At 37.5% G+C, this 18341-nt stretch overlaps 1 protein-coding gene across 7 annotated transcripts in view; it reads right to left on the reverse strand.

Moving 5' to 3' along the window:
- MED12L (mediator complex subunit 12L) overlaps positions 1–18341 on the reverse strand; it is a 334106-nt gene that overhangs the window by 14495 nt on the left and 301270 nt on the right. For 4 of the 7 annotated variants that reach the window (XM_053221298.1, XM_053221301.1, XM_053221302.1 and 1 more), the window contains 4 exons: positions 9671–9760; positions 7779–8008; positions 5362–5518; positions 2191–2277 (listed from right to left, as the gene is read on the reverse strand). In XM_053221298.1, coding sequence (XP_053077273.1) covers positions 2191–2277; positions 5362–5518; positions 7779–8008; positions 9671–9760 — 564 coding nt within the window. Of the gene's footprint in view, positions 1–2190; positions 2278–5361; positions 5519–7778; positions 8009–9670; positions 9761–15528; positions 15580–18341 lie in introns of all 7 variants that reach the window. The other 3 variants (XM_053221297.1, XM_053221299.1, XM_053221300.1) reach the window with 1 other exon arrangement.

The raw sequence follows: 18341 nt of genomic DNA on the forward strand, positions 1-18341 counted from the left end.
AAGACATATAGGGAAGAAAGGAAAGCTCTTCCTTAAATAGAATACAAACAGCTACATGCAGAAAAAACAAGAGTTATTAGCAAATCACCACTTTTGACTACCACAGTAAAATTTGACCAAGGTGAGGATAATTTAACAAATGCTGACATTAGTGGATAAAGGTCTGTGAGTAAAAGAACAATGAGACTGTATCAAGCTATCCCCGTAAATTACTTTTAACTACAGAAGAAAAATCAATTACCTTGTAGTAGAGATATCTATCATAGCACCTAAACACAAAGATTAAAGTAATTGCGCCGGTGCTGTATATCCTAATGTGACACCTGAGAAAGATACAGCACCACCTCCGTGATACTCCTGCCAGAAGTGCATGATCTGAATCTAATCATGAGGAAATATCAGACAAATCAAAACCTGAGTTACACTCTACAAATTCTATGTACCTCAAAATGTCACTGTCATGGAAACAAAACAGAAACTGCAAAGACAAAAGGGGGCCGCAGAATCGATCCAGATTAAAGGTAAGTAAAAAGACATGAAAGTATGATCCTAGACCAGGAAAAAAACAAAAACAAAACAAACAAACAAAAACACTGGAGTAAAGAATATTATCGGTGCAAATGGCACAATTTGCAAAAGATGTATAGATCGTAGCATTGTATTGATGTTAAATTACCTGATTTCACTAACTGCACCAAGTTTTTTAAGAGAATATCTTGTTCCTAAAAGACCACAATGAAGTATTCAGAGTAAAGAAGCACAAGCCTGCAACTTACTCATATGTACAGATCATGTGTGTGTATGTGTACGTGTGTATAGAAAGAATAAAGAAAATGTGGCAAAATATTAATAATTAGTGAATCTGGGAAGAGAATGTATGGTAATTCTTTGTATTATCCTTTAATTCTTCTGTTAGCTTGAAATTACTTAAAAATACTTTATCTTGTTCTTGGGCTAGAGGTTAGGGTGAGGTAGCAGTATCCTATGCCAAGGAGTCCTTTCCACAACATTTGTAAGTCAGTCAACCGATCCCTGCTAATACGACTCTGATGATGAAGAATGTAGGCTGTGAATGTATATATATTGCCTCTACCTAAGAAAGGATTTTTAAGATGGATTGCAATAAATGTCACTTATACAGTAACCAAATAAGTAAATGGAGCTAAAAAATGAAGAAAACTGATTCATGATAAAGAAGAATTGCCTTAAAAATGGGGATCAAACTGGCCGAGGCCGAGGCTTGTAAAATGCATCTGAGATGTCCTTTTCCAGTTGCCAATGCTCCCTTATCAGTTCTATTTGTACACTATCCGTCCTTTACCATGTAGCTCTACTGATCTTTCTCTACCACAAAAGTTGTGAAAGCAACCATCTCTTTGTAACCCTGTCCTGAAAAGAGTCTACACCAGGATTTCCAAGGGTTCACTAAGCCAGCTTATTTTAGATTGTACTTGCACAACTCATGTTACTCAGTTACCTTCAGAACAAGCATTTACTTTTACAGATATTTCCAATATGTAGCAAGTGATGTGACCATTGATGGTAGTGATAAAAATTCTTCTTTTTACAACATACTTATCTAAGTAAACTGAAAAAAAAGAAGCAATTTAAAGAAAAAAAATGCTTACATAATAAAGCAGGGATATGGCATTTGTGAAAGGGTGTTGTAATTATGGAAGTTCAGAAAACACTGATGCTATGCATTGAACATTTCATAATTTGACAAAGCTAAAGAAGTGAATTATGAGATTATGAATTACATGAAAATCTTATAGAAAATACCTGGCTGAAATCAGAGTTTCTTTATATCAGTAAAGATAATATTTCAGAAGGTACACTCAGTCTTTTTTGAAATTAAAGTAAAAACTCAAGATAACCTTGTAATAGATGTACTAAATTATCATCTTAATACTGTTTAGAAAAAAAAACTGCTGTCTCAACATAAATATTTTAGCCCATGGAAAAGTCTGAAAAAATTTACAAAGGAAAAATGGTGTGACTTACTGAACCCAGAATATTTATTTATACCTTTCTGGGAAAACAAACATACTATAATGATAAAGTTCTAGGGAACGATTCTAGGGTATATTCTGGCTACTTCAATTCTTAACAGTTTTATGGGACATGAAAAAGGCAGCCTGCCTTTAAAGAAGAACCCCACATATTTGGTTCCACAACACTAGGCCTTACCAAAGGCTGCTGGGGCTGCATCGCTTGGAGACCAAGGGTCTGACTCTGGGGCTGCGGGGGCTGCTGGGGCTGGGGGGGCTGCTGCATCTGGAACGAAACAGGATTATACTTAAACAGAGGGGTTAATATATTCCAATCTCTTCTCTCCCCCTATATACCTTTTATCTAATTATCTTGTTGCAACAAAAATGATACACACGTTCCTTCTGCATCTTTGTCTTAACAAACATTGTTCATTTGTCCAAGTCAAGACCTAAATTGGCTCTCCCCCCAGCAGCCTTCTTGGGTCAATACAACCCCAAGGATCTCTTCCTTCGGTAGAGATATACTGCCCTCTGCTGTCCAAGGACATCCTGCATACTTACTGTTTTGATGCCTTTCAGGTCATCGGCCTTTGCACATACTTTATCCTATCTCACACCAGCAGGTTAGACAAGGACCACTCAGTAATTACCTTTTTAGTCCCTATGACATCTGAACAAACTCTTGTAGTTTTGTTTTTGTTTTTGTTTTAAGAAAAATGTAGACCTCTCAAACAAAGGAAGACAGGAAGAGGAGGGGAGAGAAGAGTAATTCTTAAAGATTATAAATTTTTTTGGTGGGGGAGGGCCTGGGTGGCTCAGTGGGTTAAGTGATTTCAGCTCCGGTCATGATCTCACAATTCAGAAGTTGAAGCCTCGCACTGGGACTCTCTCTCCCTCTCTCTATGCCCCTCCCCTGCACTCACTCTCAAAATAAATAAGTACACTTAAAAAGAAAAAAGAAAAGAGTTTTTTTTGAGAGAGAGGGTTCAAGTGAGCAAGGGGCAGAAACAAAGAAGGAGAGAAAGAATCCTTCAAGGAGCAGGGAGGGAAGGAGAGAGAGAAAGCGGGGCTCATGCTCACTGAAGTGGGGCTAGAGCTCACCCAATGTGGAACTGGAACTTGAACTGTAAGATCATGACCTGACCCCAAAAGTCAGATGCTTTTAACTGACTGAGCCACCCAGGAGCCCAAGAAAAAAAAAATTAAAGCAAGATGTTTATGTGAGATGTTCTGGCATAAGATACTAGCATAAAGACAAATTCTCTCAGTGACCAAGTTGGCTTAAATAAATGGCTCTTGGAAAACACTTCCAAGTCACGAAGAAACACAGACTAGACATCCACTATGTGGGACACAGAGGAGAGGAAAATATTAATAGGTGGTTTGTCTTGGTGACTTTCAAAGTTTCCTCCATCCGGGCATTCATCTTAATGATGACACTGCTGGACTTCTTTTCATCCTCTGCACTTCCAACTTGGTGTGCATACTATCTTCCAAATTATTTGTCTTCTTTAGGGCAAGGTAACAAATAGCTATTACCAGATGGTATTACCCACTAAGTGCCAATATTGGTTGATATGGAATCCTACAAGGGGGTCTGGGCAGGGTTGCTCCCGACTGGAACAATGCAAGTGGGACCAGGATTATGCTGATTATAATATAAAGCCAATTCTCCATTTGGCCCACTGTGAAATCTTTCAAGAAAAACCAACTTAACTTCATCATTATTAATTAGTTCCTTTACGGAGGTAGTCAGTCACCACAAACAAAGTATAATCCTGATGCAAAAGTAAATCCCTTTTATCTCCAGGGAATGTGTGGTAAAGAAAACATTACCAGAAGGGCATACTATGCTAATTGGGATAAAAAAGCACATATTAACTAGTAAAGAAAGGCTTTGAAAATCTGCAGCCTTGAAAAGCAATGTAAGACAGGAAGTAGTAAATAATGTAATAACTTTCCTCAGTGATTTGGAAGTGAGAAATTTAAAGCCGAGGGAAATATAAAAATAATTATCAGTCCTATAAAGTTCTGAAAATATATCCTCAGAACCTGAGACAAAATTATTTAAGAACATATCACTATGACTGTTCATAATAATATTATCAAATGAAAGCTTCCCTTATAAGGAACCATGTTGGAGGCAACAACTGTACAGTAAGTGAGGCTGCCATTTGTAGGCCACACTCTCCCTAAACCAATTACCAATTGTTATCAATTTTGTGATACAACTTTTTCTTCACATTTGAACGGGTAAAAGTTGGGATGCAACTAACGACATTGTATAACTAATGACATTTTAGAATTATAAAACCCATTTTTCGGGAGGATTTGTGTCAGCTTCTGCCTATCACCTGGGAGTACTGTCAACCAGAATTTTTTGGGTCACACTGAATTCAGACCTCAATCCCACTTGAACTTGTGGTTCAAATTCTCAGGGGAGACGTTTTTTTCCCTCCAACCAGTGTCAAGGTTGAGACATGCGCATTACTTTACGGTCCCTTTCTGCACAAGTTTATTGAACTCATTCCAAGAGTATAGCTTTGGGTATCCCAGTTCTACTAGATTCCCTGTCTTTGGTGGTGTTTTTTCTTTCTTAATAACACACAAAATGTCAGTTGCATCTCAAGGTGAATTACTGATAAGAGTCCACCGCAGAGACTCATCAGATAATATCCAATCCAAAAACTTAGGATAAACTTGTGAATAATGAAGACAAATGGAACAGGTAAACATAAATAGCCTATAGTTCCTAGATGAGTAAGTTAGAAACAAGAATGTGTCAAGGGGAGGAATGCTTTATCTAAGGTACTTAAATATTTACATCAAATAAATGAAGGATAGCTCTCTGGATTCGACCAGAGACAGAATGAAATATCCCTCTGAAATATCCTAGCTATGTAACTCCAACTTCACAGCTTCATCAGACCAAAAGTGTCAGAGATAATTTTTTGGATAAAAGACCCCCTCTAGGAATCTGATGAAAGCTATGGACCGCTCAATTTTACTTGTTTTTTTTTCCCCCAAGCACATAAAAGAAAATTTGCCTTCAATCTGCATAGTCCGTAATTAAACAGTGAGTGGGGAAGCTGACACACACTTTTAGGATAAAGGCAGCCAGTCACCCTCTCGTGAACCTTTGTGAAAGGGGAATGACATTCCGCAAAATGCACCCTCCTGCCCATAACCTGGTAAAGGCACGGACACAGGAAGATCCTTGCCGAGTCGGAACTACATCACACCGGTTTAGCTCCTAGTGTCAACTACACGGGGCTCCTTGGAACTTGGCGATTCAAGTCTCGGGGCCTCTTATTTCTTAAGACGGCCGAGGGCCCCTCACGCATTGCCCCCATTCCCAGCCGCAAACCTGGAGGAGTCTCTGCTGCTGTCGAACCTGCGGCTGTCTGGTTCTCATTGGGTCCTGAGGCAGGGGCACCGAGGGGAGGCTTGGATGCGTGGGAGTGAGCACTGCATCGATTCCTCCACCTACCAGAGGGCTCTGCTGAAGCGACTGATGATTTAGTCTGGTAAAAAAATAACACAACTTGGTCTCACACCCAGGCAAATGCTTCAATAAGTAACATTAATTGAGCATTTACTCTGGAGAAGTCACAGTGGTGAGAGTCTGAAATGTATTATTTCATTTACTCCCCACAGCAGCCCTTTGAGGTCAGTTTTATTATCCCCATTTTATTTAAAACTTTTAACTGAAAGATAGTTGACGTTTATATTAGTACCACATATTCAACAATTCCATACATTATGAAATGCTCACCAGAATAAGTATAGCTACCATCTGTCACCAAAGTTATTACCACATTATTGACTATATCCCCTATGCTGTACTTTTTGTCCCTGTAACGTGTAACTAGAAATCTGTACCTCTTAATACCCTTCATTTATTTTGCCCATCCCTCTGGCCTTTTCCCTCTGGCAACTACTGATTTGTTCTCTGTATTTATTAGTCTGTTTCTATTTTGTTTGTTTATTCATTGTTTTGTTTTTTAGATTCCACATATAAGTGAAATCTTACGGTATTTGTCTTTCTCTGACTTCAATTAGCATTATACTTTCTAGATCTACCCTGTTGTCACAAATGGCAAGAATTTATTCTTTTTTATGGCTGAGTAATATTCCATTCTGTATACACACATTTTCTTTGTCCATTCATCTACTAATGGACACTTAGATTTTTCCATAGCTTAGCTATTGTGAAATGATGCTGCAATAAACATAGGTGTACATATATCTTTTTGAATTAATATTTCTGTTTTCTTTGGATACCCAGAAATGAAATTACTGCATCATATGGTTTTTCTTTTTCTTTTCTTTTTTTTTCTTTTCTTTTTTTTTTTTTTTTTTTTGAGGAACCTTCATATGGTTTTCCATAGCAGCTGCACCAATTCACATTCCCACCAACAGGGCACAAGACTTCCCTTTTCCTCCACATCCTTGCCAACACTTGTCATTTCTTGTCTTTTTCATACTAGTCATTCTCACTGGTGAGAGGTGATACCTCAGTGGAAGAATTTCCATTTCATTATCCTCATTTTAAAAATGAGAAAATGGAGAGCTAAAGAAGTGATTTCCCAAAGTTATTCAGACAGTAAATAGCACAGGTGGGATTTAAACCCAGAATGCTGCACTCTGAAGTTCAAGTTCATAGGCAATACACTTCGCTGCCCCTTACTAGAAAAAAAATAAATACAATGTTTTTCCAAATTTATTTATTTGCCCAAATGTGCCACCATCAACCATGCCAACGTTCTAAGCACTAACTACTTGGTATTGATGTGCAGCCACTGATTTTAAAACACGGAAGCTAAGCGGCTGTCTAGTATTAGTGCAGAATTTTGCATGAAAATTCTTTCAGATGAACGCTATCCGACAGAACTTTCCACACTGCCTGAAATGCTCTATTTCTGTGCTGTCCAATAAGATAGCGACTGGCCTCCAGGACCAGCTACATAATTTCTGGGTTTCAGTGTGAAACAGAAACAGAAGGTTCCTTGATCAAAAACAAGTAGGATTTTCAAGAACGTGACAGGAGAGCATTCAATTAAGCCTGGGGGCCTTCTATAGCACAGCCCACCATGTGACTGCACAGGTCACACACTTTCAGAGTTGGCTCTGCTTGGCGGCATGTGGCCACTGAACACTTCAAATGTAACAGGTGTGACGGAGAAATTAAACTTTTCATTTAACTTTGATTAGTCTAAACTTAAATAGCCATGCATAGCTGGTGGCTACCATGCATGATGTCTATGGGATCCAAGTACAGCAAGAATGGAGAAAGAGTCTTTCACCATCCTGTTTTGCCAACCATACCTGCAGCAGAAAAGGGGATGACAAGATAACAAAACTCTTACGGGCACCATGCACAACGAGTATTCCAATCACAGACTTTACAGCTCCAAAGTATCCTAGTCAGGCAATGCTAACAATCATCACCAATTTTTCATAGTAGGATATTGTTAGCCAAACATCTGTTTAAAAGAACAGAAACAATGGAGCTAACATATTAGCATTATCTAAACTATTACATCCATACTATGGCAGATGTGAGTTAAACCTCAGAGGCCTTGAATGAAATAAACAAGATGGGGCACTGCTGATTTTGATCCTCTGTCTGGATGCTACTAAAAATGAGATGACACAATGCAAATGATATGCAAATATGCAAGCTCATAAAAACAATTATAAAGCGCCATGCCCTAGACAATGCATAACAAAGACAAGAATTTGAGTGTCTACTATTGAAATCATTATTTCTACATGTATCACCTCTGAGAGCTGGTCAAGGGCTGCAGGTACGGTGACGCCTGCTGCTGAACATAGCCACTGGGCTGCTGCTGCATCTGTCTGAGTCTTTCCATTAGCGCCGGGTTGGAATGTGTGGCCGGATAGGTCCTGGAGTTATAGCTAGGAGAGAGGACCACGCCACCAGCCTGCTGCTGAGGGGTCTGCTGCAAAGGCATCTGCGTTCCATACATCGTATAGCCCTGGGGCATGGTCTGGAGGTATGGGCACAAGGAGTTAAATTAATGTTTCAGTAAGCACCACCTTTGCTATCACTGAGTCATAGGGGGCAAAAACAACCCCAGAAGGAGCTCCCTGAAAGCCACTGTTCTCTAAAGCTCTAATAACTCAACATATGAGGAAGACTACTCTGGAAGCAAGAGGCTAGCAAGAAAGCTATAGAATGAACTAGGTGGATAATGATTCACCAGAAATTTCAATTAAAAATAAAAATGAATCCTCATTTGGGTTAAGAGATCAGTTTTAGAATCAGTTGCTTGTTTTGAGGGAAAGAAGGATACATTTTTTTATAGAAATTATCAGGTAAGCATCCAAACCTGAAGTACACAGATGACATCAATGTTCAACAGATCCCAAGCATAATTAATTTCATTTCCAAAATTAGAAAGAAAAGCTATCCATGTCCAATGTACATTAAAATTATAGAGTACGCTTTCCTGATACGGAACTATACCTCCTTGGAGCTGATGAATTTGCCTGTAGTGACTAACCAGTTACCAAAACAAATAAACAAACAAAACCCAAAAAAACCCAGACCAACCAATACCTTAACCAGAGAGTAAGGTACAACTGGGGAATATTCGATATCCTCTAGACCTGGATGGGCTACACCCTTTTTTCAGCATTCTACCAATACTCTGAATATTTAATTTTTTTATTCAATATTACTATATGAGTGTTTATATCTTAACACCTAATGTAAATAAAAAATGTAATAAGGTTCTGCTGGGTGACTACAATTTATAGAATGGAATGCTGATTTAAGAAGAAACCTGCTCTTCAATCCTCAAAGAACCACATTCTAGTTCACGGCTCTGACTCGGAAGACACAGTAACGACTAATCAACTTCCAGCTGACAGGATGCAAGGATCTGGCTGTGGGGCTCGGCACGTCTGAGAGCCAATCTCAGATTGCCTTTCATCTGTGGGCATAGTGTGACATGTTAGCCCCACGAGCTGTCTTGCCAACATCCCCGGGCTCCTAATTATGAAAGGGACAAAGTAAAAGTATACAGAAGCAGAAACAACAAAATTACTAGAAAAAAAATAGCTCAAGAGTTGCATTATATTAAGGCAAGTCCATCATTTGTTGAGTGGCTACCATGGATCTGGTGCTGTGCTGGTTCCACAGGTTCTTAAATTCTCACAATGCTCATCTCTATTTGACAAAGAAGGAAACCAAGACAGAATAACATGCACAATGTTACACAGCTAGAAAGGTGTCAGGAATTGTGCCAAGGTCTAATTCCAAGGCCAATTACCTTCTCACTCTACCATGATTCTCTGCAAACCTATCTTTCAATAGGATAAATTCATTCACGAATTACATCAGTATTTATTATAAAGTAAAATAAGTACTCTGGGACTGTTAAGCATTTCAACACCTACCATCATCGTTAATAGAATGATTAGATTTTTAAATCAAGAACTCTTTAAAATGTTTTATGCTCTTCATTCAGTCCGAAGGTTTGTTCATCACTGGTGATGCATTTTTTTAAGATGTCAACTCCAACCTATAAGCAGAAGTACTACCTTCTAAACCCCGTAAGGGAGCTGATATCCTATTCACTTGGTTTCCCACTTCAAATAAACAACATTAAAAATCCCAGCAGCATCTACAAGGCAAATGTGGGTACCTGTGCTTGCTGCAGCCCTGGATACTGGGGGAGCTGAGGGGAGGGCCGTGCTTGTGCAGCAAAGAGAGCAGCCTGGTCCCCTGGCGGGCCCTGGAAAACAAAGCCAAAGCAAACTCTTGATCATAACAGCAAGAACTTGATTTGCACTCCTGGCTAAGAACCCCAATAACCCATGACACCAAATCTTATTAGATGACTACAGAATTTGGAGTTTTCCAAACAGCATTAAATAGAACTTTTTCTATGTGTGTAGAGACTATTAAACTTATCATTTCTGCCAAAAACTATAGATGTCCCAACAATAATACATACATTAAATACAAGCCAAAATAACCAACGGTCTACTTATCAGAGAGGCTCTGAAACAGCTCTGCTGTACACCCCAGGATACAAATGCCACTTTCGAGTGAAAGGCATGAGGCTGTGTGAAATCTGAAAGCACGGAGTTGTACCATTCTGTGCCCATAAAAAAAGAGAATACGAGGTACAAATTTCATTGCTTTTTAATGAAGGTTCTTCACGGTGACCTACCAATTGTCTATTTAACCATGTGGTCAAGAGATGAATTTGCATCTCCTATGACTAATCATCAATTAGAATAACTATCAATAAAAATTCACAATACATTAACTGCAAATGTAACTCTGACAATAATAAAATAAAACCAATTAACATCTGCTCACCAGTCTTAATTTAATACATGTTTTGCCCTTTGAAAAATAAATCTAAGAGCCACTGGATGTGTTTTATGTTATGGTGTCAGAAGCTATTTCATGGAAGCTTGCAGTAATCATCATGGAAAGAGGTCTAGTTTCCAACCATCCCTAGATTTTTACAGCACTTACTAATTACACAGAATGGGGTTTATTCCAAAATATTTTACTCTTGTCTTATAGATGTCCGCATTTTTCAAAAGTGTTAAATTATAGTTATATAAAACCATTTAATGTGCTTGGAAAGTAGTATAGATTTTTCTAGCAGGCAGAAAGTGACAAGCATTTAGCTTTAGAGGGTGAACACCAACAATTATCGGACATCTATTCTATTCCAGAGACTGGACTTCTTGTTCTCACCCCCATTTTCTCACAATAAATCTGCAGGGAAGAAAGTATCGTCCTCACTTACATTCTTCAGATAGAAGAAGCCAGGCTCAACGAGCTTAAGCAGCTTAGCAAGCTCATTGAGCTAGACCTGGCAGAGCTATTATCTGAACGCAGGTGAGTCTGATCCCTAAGTCCAGGGCTCTTTCTGTTAGGACAAGATGTCTCCATATGCAATATTAAAAATGGAAATATTTAAATCCTCACTTGGTACTTATTCTTTACGGATATATAGCCTTTAAAACTCACTCCAACAACAAAAAAAAACCCAAGATATCTATAAAGACTTCTTACTGAAATGCTGAAACGAAATGCATATATTATATAGTAAAATCCTTTCTCGGTTCCTCATATAAAATCACTTGAGGGCATTTATGAAACTTCAGCCTTTCCTAAGGTGACTATCCACCCATATATGGACCAAATACAAAATTTCTGAGAGTGCGTATAATAGCTTCAACAAGAATCTACATTTCCAGAATAGGGTACCATGAAGATATCCTCAGGCTTTAGCTGGTTAATCTAAGTGCAACTGTGTCTATATTTACTCTATATGCACTTGAATCTAAGGAAAATATCCCAAACTCCCTCTATGAAAAGTCATTCCATGGCAGTGTGACCATCCAGGCCCTACCACTATTCCCCTCCCAGACTATTTGAAAGGTTTTTGATTTTTCAAACACTATGCCTAGAAGTCATTAAATCAACCACTTCCTTAAATGCTAATCCTTAATTCAGTGCTCCCGGACACTGTCGTACAAGGTCCCTGCAAGATACGATTTTGCTTCTTTGTGGGGGACAAATATTTTCATATTATCATTTTTACAGAAGGGGGAAAAATAAGTTACTTATATATTTGAGTTAAAGTCATGATATCCAGAAGTGGTCTACAATTCCCACATCCTGCTTTGGTTTAAAAGGAAACAAGATGTGATCTGTATATGATGGCTACATGCAGATGCATAAAGATATTTTCAAATTCTTCACTCTTCCTTTGCTTAGTGAAGAACCCTATGAAATGAACTATGACTTACATGTGGAGACACCCAGAATACTAATAAGGTAAATATCTGAGTTACCGTGCAACACTTTTATTGACAAGTTACAGTTGCAATCATGGACATTAAAGAAATATGAATTTAAAACTATTCTACATAAAAAGAAAAATCACAAAATTAACATTCAAGGAAAACCACTAACTTTTGAAGAAGCAAAGAGAAAGGGATAAGAAATTTCAGAGACAGGTTTTACACTGTAAAATTCATGCATTCTTTGTTAATCATTTTTTGCCTAAAGGGAAACTATTTATTTATGGACATACTGTATACCTCCTACCTCCAATTTTTCCCCGACTTAAGTACAGTAGGTAATAATTGAGATACACAATATCATTCCTGGGAAAATCAAACACTCTGAGTTGGCCACCAGTCCCCACGTGCTCTGTGCATAGCTGTATCATCATGTTTCCTTGAATGAAAAATATCCCATTCTCTCCCACCAAACTAAAATGCCCTATTTTTGTTTTTCCTGAGAATAATGCTAGAAACATTATGTCAAACATTCTGTCAATTTGTAGAAATAGTTGAATGTGTTGAATAAAGAATGAATAAGGAAAGCTCTTCAGTAATTTGAAAGACTTTACAAATGCTAACCAAGGGCTATAATGTGGGAATAAGCAAGGATACTAAAGACGAAGATTTAGTAAGTTTCTTAAAGTTGGCAGGGTAGTTTTGCTACATCAAATCAAGAACAGACTATGCATTGTATCATCCAAACAAGGAGAGGCCAGGACAAGAGGTACAGAGTGGAACCATGCTTGGCAAATCAGGAAATATGGTCACCTTAGTTACACGTAATCTATTTATCTGTTATTTTCTGAAAACTTTCTAAGATTTATTTTTAAGCAGTTTCTAGCATGGTGTCTGGCATATAGTAACAGCTCAATAAATACTATTGAGAAAATCTAAGACTCAATTTAGTTTATCTGTTAACCAAGAGTTCTAGAAGTAAACTGGGATTTATATTTCAGCATATATTAGTTTACCAAGTGCTTTCCAATTGCTCCATATTTTTTAGCACAATCTTTTATTTCGAAAATTCAGTTTTAATTATTAGCATCTATCATTCTAATGATTACTTCTTGTTACCTGCATCAATATCTGAAAACTAGCTCCATTTCTCCCTCTTGATTTATTCTGTCTAACTTAAACAATCAAAGGTAACATTAACTTCATATTTTTGCAAAGGATAATTCAAGAGGCTGGTTTTTGACCGAATATTTGTGCCTAGCCAGCTGCCATTTGCCTTTGAGCACATTACTGGAAAAGAAAATAAGACATGTTTGTGCCCCTGTTCAAGCCCCCATGGCTCAGATACCCAACTTACATGTGCTAAAGTAATAAACCACAATTAACTGGGAAGTTCTGATAATCACATACACTCAACGCTACATTGCTCTCTGAGAAAAATTCCTACGTGTAGTCTCTCAAGTTCATTTCTATGCATTTTGCTTCACGCTTGCTTCTACAGAAGAAACGTAAATCCAACGCATTTTACAAAAAAAAAAACCCACTTTCTAAAAGCTTCTTAAAAAGCTGTGCTATTCAATAGTAACTAATTTTCCTGGCCTTTATAAGAACAACTCTCTCTTCCTGCTTTATTTGTAACTAGACAAGAGAACTATCTGAACTCAAAGAGGTGTTGACTCAAAGTCCTTTCGCATAATTTGAAATGATTTGCATAACTTGAAATAAATGCATCCAGTAACTTTAAAGTTCTTGGTAAATCATCATTTTCATTCTTCTGGGTCTTGTTCTCTTCATTTAGCAATTACTCCCCCTTAGTCAACTGAACAAATGTGAAGACCTCTTTCCGAAAGAGTTGGTTAATCCTACAATAGGCAGACAGTAAGCATTACAATCAGCAGCAACTCAGGAGCAGGGATTTTTCTGTTCACTCAGTTCACTAGCAATGATTTGAAATCCCTACTTAGTAACTTTTCAAGGGTGTTTCAGTGTCTCAGAGAGACAAGTTGTACCTGAAAAACCACAGCCAGATTTTGTGACTTTCTGATAATGCTGATTGAAGGATAATAAGTCAGTGGGTAATGTTTTGTGAGTCACCTAGCAAAAAGGGTTTTATTTGTTAGTACTAGTTTGGAAGATACTGAGTAATGGTGCCCAAGGCTAAAACAACACATGGTGTGAACCAGAAATTATGGTCATAACATCACACTGGTGTATTTTGATTACAGACAATAGACATAGAGAAAATTCTATAATTACAAGAGGTCCAGTTGACCAGTTATGCTTGATTCTTTTATAACGCTTTCATATAAAATTAAAGTTGGTTGGGAATCAACTAACAGTAACATTAATGGCTGGAACAAACTGAATCATTCTAAAATAAACACCTCACACAATAATGAACTTTTACAATATATTCTATTAATATGCCCATAAATGATGAATATATGATTGGTTTAGTATATACATTCATGACATTCTTAACCCTGGAGAATATTAAAGGAAAATAAGAATGGTGAAAAGGACAGCATAGATATATATACACATTTCCATTATTTTGAATGAAAGCATAGAACCTGTTGACTTTAATACTTGACAAATATTTGGTGTCAAAAAAAGTAAAATCAATGATTGATGCAAATTTTCTTTTATCCAAATTACATGATCATCTGAACAAAATGCCCAACAGCAAACATAAGCTATCTCCAAAATATTTTTAATTTGATAAAGTTTAATTCAAGTTTTTTCAATAAAAACCTCACCTGTTCTCTGTATACCACAAAGCGTCAAGAAAAATTGACAGAAAAATTGATTCTTTTCAGAAATCTCCAAACTTTGCTGAATAGCTATGAAAAAAATTGCCTATATAACAAGTATTTAATAACCTAAATATTTTCAGAGTTTGAATATGCATTACAGACATTTTCACCAACGTATAGAAAATGTTACCCATTAAAATTGGCAGTGAAACAAGTTGACTTACATTCACATCTGAGATGTGTGCTCTTTTTTATTCTAATGCTTCTTGGGTTTATGTTGTGGGTTGGCTACCTGATACAGAAACCTATAAGTAATTTAATGCAAAACATGCATTCTTAGCTAGCCCAGGCAAAGCAGCAGAGGTGAATGTCTTATGACATGCATGCACAAGACCTGTGCTCGAAAAAACACCTTCTCCGCACCGGAAAGAAAATAGAGATGATGCGTTCTGTTGAGAATTTCAGAATAGCCAGTGGGTGGGATGTGATGAGAAGGGTATGTTTCATAACCACAGTTTTCATTATCTTGCACTGGCCTATGAATCAGCATGCCATGCGTTCCTCTGCTAATGATGTGAATTACCACAAAGGGAAGCAAGAGCTCAGGAAAAGATGCGTTCAAAACTGTAACTGAGATGAAGGTGCACGAACTGGTCTATGTTCCCAAGCCCAGGTCATGAATGTCCATTGGTGTCTAAACCGTACACATAAATGATGAAAATCATGAGGCAATCAAAGGAGAAAACTTTCAGAAATAAATCCCATTAAATCAAACAGGGCCGATGCATTCATGATTCTGTGTTACAGTCTCAAACATAAACCAAGTGAATAACAGTGAAATGAAGACTGTAATTTTTACCAACTATAGAGGAATAACCCACTTCTCACTTTGATGTTCAAAGAGTAATGCTACAAAAGTTTACTTAAAAAAAAAAAAAAAGAAAAAGAAAAAGGAATGACAGCGGGGGTGTTACCATTATGTTGTCAAAGTCTTCCAGAAGGGAGACAGCAGAGTTACAGAAGTCCTACAGAAAGGGGACAGCAAGAAAACGGCAGACAATACAGATAAGATTTTTTTTAGCCTAGTGATGTGTGTAGCCACAATACATATGTAACAGTTCATTTTAAAACAATGTTTCAGGGAGTCAAGACTTAAAAAACCCAGGCCCTGCAGAGGCTTTATTAATTCATACACCAAACACTGTACTATAGACTGGACATAAATGGTAATATTCATATAATGGAAGAGCACAACCCAGAAGTTAAATGCAGACATAAAAGAAGCAGAGGAGCTATCAGACAGACACTTACGGTAACTAAGGGATGTTGGAACTCCACTGGGAGCAAAAGGGGTGCCAGAGTCCTTCCTAGCCTACAGTCAGTGGGAAAGCTCAGAACATGTGGGGCACATTAAATGCAAAAAACATTAAGTGAACAAGTCAGTGGGGTCATACATTGTTGGAGGATGAAATTAGCTCCATCCTCAGGAAGTACAAATGAAAACTGGGCATTATGTCAATCACTCATTCAATCAACCAAATCAGACAACAAATATTTACAGGGCCACCAGTGTTTACAAAGGAAGAGGGAATCTGGTTTAGAAAAATATCTGATTTGTTTCCCCAAAAACATTGGGGAAAATTCCTATTTCTCAGGAAAATAATTCACTTGTTTAGCCACTTTTATAAACGGAGTACAAGTGACATTTGTCTAAGATGTTAAACATTTTCTGCCCACTGAGTTTTAGAGATAAGGCAAAGGATTACCAACTCTAATAGGAAAAAGTATTTTATTATACTAAGGACTAAAAACTATAGGAAAAATTCCCCAAGGAAGTATCTCTTCTCACTATTTTAGGTGTAGGTATATAATTCATGGCATCTGTACATTTGTATTTGGATCCGACGACCATTCTATTAATCGTCCACTCTCATCACCCCCTAATCTTGTCTCCTCTCTCCTAATAATCAAGCTGTGTACACTATTTTCTAAACTATAGGGACCCAATCAATCATAATTTCAGCAAATAAAATGCACATCTTCCTCATCATTCAAAAAAAACGGAGAAATGCCAGATATTAATAACCAAAGCACCCACTTCCCTGGATGTGGTCGTTTTCCATCCAACGAACAAAATAATAGGGCTCAGGACATATTTACTAGTTCAGGGGTTTTCTCTGAAGTTCATTTTTGCCATTGAGATGTGTTTAAATTATCCACTCTAGGAGAATGCATTAAAGGTAATTACTACAACTAACGATTGTTTCAATAAGGCTATTCTGCGTACCTTTAGCAAATAAGAATAAAAGTATTGTGAAATGCGCTTATATTATCAGGAAAATTACAGAAGGGAAACCTTGACTAGCTAATACAGTTAAAAAAAAAGATGCCTAAATTCACAGATAATTGGGATATACAAATTTAAATGTCATAATATGGTACTGTTTCACCTGCTCTGAATGAGAAAGTTACAATCTGACAACATCAAGGGTTGGGGGAAGATATGAAGAAAGGAGAAAATTCATTTATAACTGAGGAGAATCATCACCACATTGGAAATCGAACCAGCATTTCCACTTGGAAACACATACCCTAGCTCTCTCCGCATGTGCAGAAGAAACGTAAAATATGTAACATAATAGGGGCGCCTGGGTGGCTCTGCGGTTAAGCGTCCGGCTTCGTCTCAGGGCATGATCTCAGGGTCCGTGAGTTGGAGCCCCGCATCAGGCTCTGTGGTGACAGCTCTGAGCCTGGAACCTGCTTCAGATTCTGTGTCTCCCTCTCTCTCTGCCCCTCCCCCGCTCTCGCTGTCTCCGCTCTCTCAAAAATAAAGATTAAAAAAAAATTTTTTTTAATGTAACATACTAGTAATATAGCATTAGCAGTAAGAAAAAAATTGAAAATAAATGATCATCAACAGGAGAATGGACAAATATTAGATCAATATCCATAATGGACTAGCATCAACCAAGACAAATGAATAAAACTACATGTGACAAGTAGATATTCAAAACTGGTCGAAATAAAAAGTTTTAAAACAATACAATAATATATGTGTGAAACCATCATATTAAGTTTCAATTCCGAAAGTAATATATGTTTATGTTGATGGTTGCAAAATATACAGAAACATAAAAACACTGATGAGAAAAACACTAAATTTACGATAGTGATTACCTCTTTATAGGAAAAAAGGGAAACGAGAGTACACATACTGTTTTATTTTTATTTTCTTAGAGGATCTAGAGCAAATATGAGCAGAATTTTTCAGGATTATTCAGTAAAGCTAGGTAGTAAATCCATTAGTGTTTGGTCTATTTTCTATTCTTGTATGTTTGAAATATACCACTAGAGAGGGAGGGAGGGAGAGAATAAAGGAAGGACTCAGAAATTCCAAGGTGATGCCACATCCCTAGGGTAGGAGATCAATTACCATATAAAGGGTGGTCATTCAACTTAAATGGGTTTCATCAATCCAAGAGGCAAGTTTTTAGGGTGTTACAAATTCACTTTTGCCAGGGAGCTCACTGCTCTGGGAGGCTCTGACTCAGTCATTGTTCTTTTAGTAAGTGATCTAATTCCTTCATTTAGATACACATTGATGGCACCTGCCCTGTGGTTAATAATGTAATGTTCTTAAAGTAACCACTAGCTCTAACTGGGCACACCATTTCTGTCCTCTGTCAGAAATCTTCCTCTTCTATCCATATGATTATCTGTAGCCTATCACCAATTGCCTTCTTCCAAATTTGTCTCAGCCAATTTAAACTACATATATTGTCTTTCT

The sequence above is a fragment of the Acinonyx jubatus genome, chromosome C2 (genome assembly GCF_027475565.1).
Source record: "Acinonyx jubatus isolate Ajub_Pintada_27869175 chromosome C2, VMU_Ajub_asm_v1.0, whole genome shotgun sequence".
Classification (NCBI taxonomy): Eukaryota; Metazoa; Chordata; class Mammalia; order Carnivora; family Felidae; genus Acinonyx; species Acinonyx jubatus.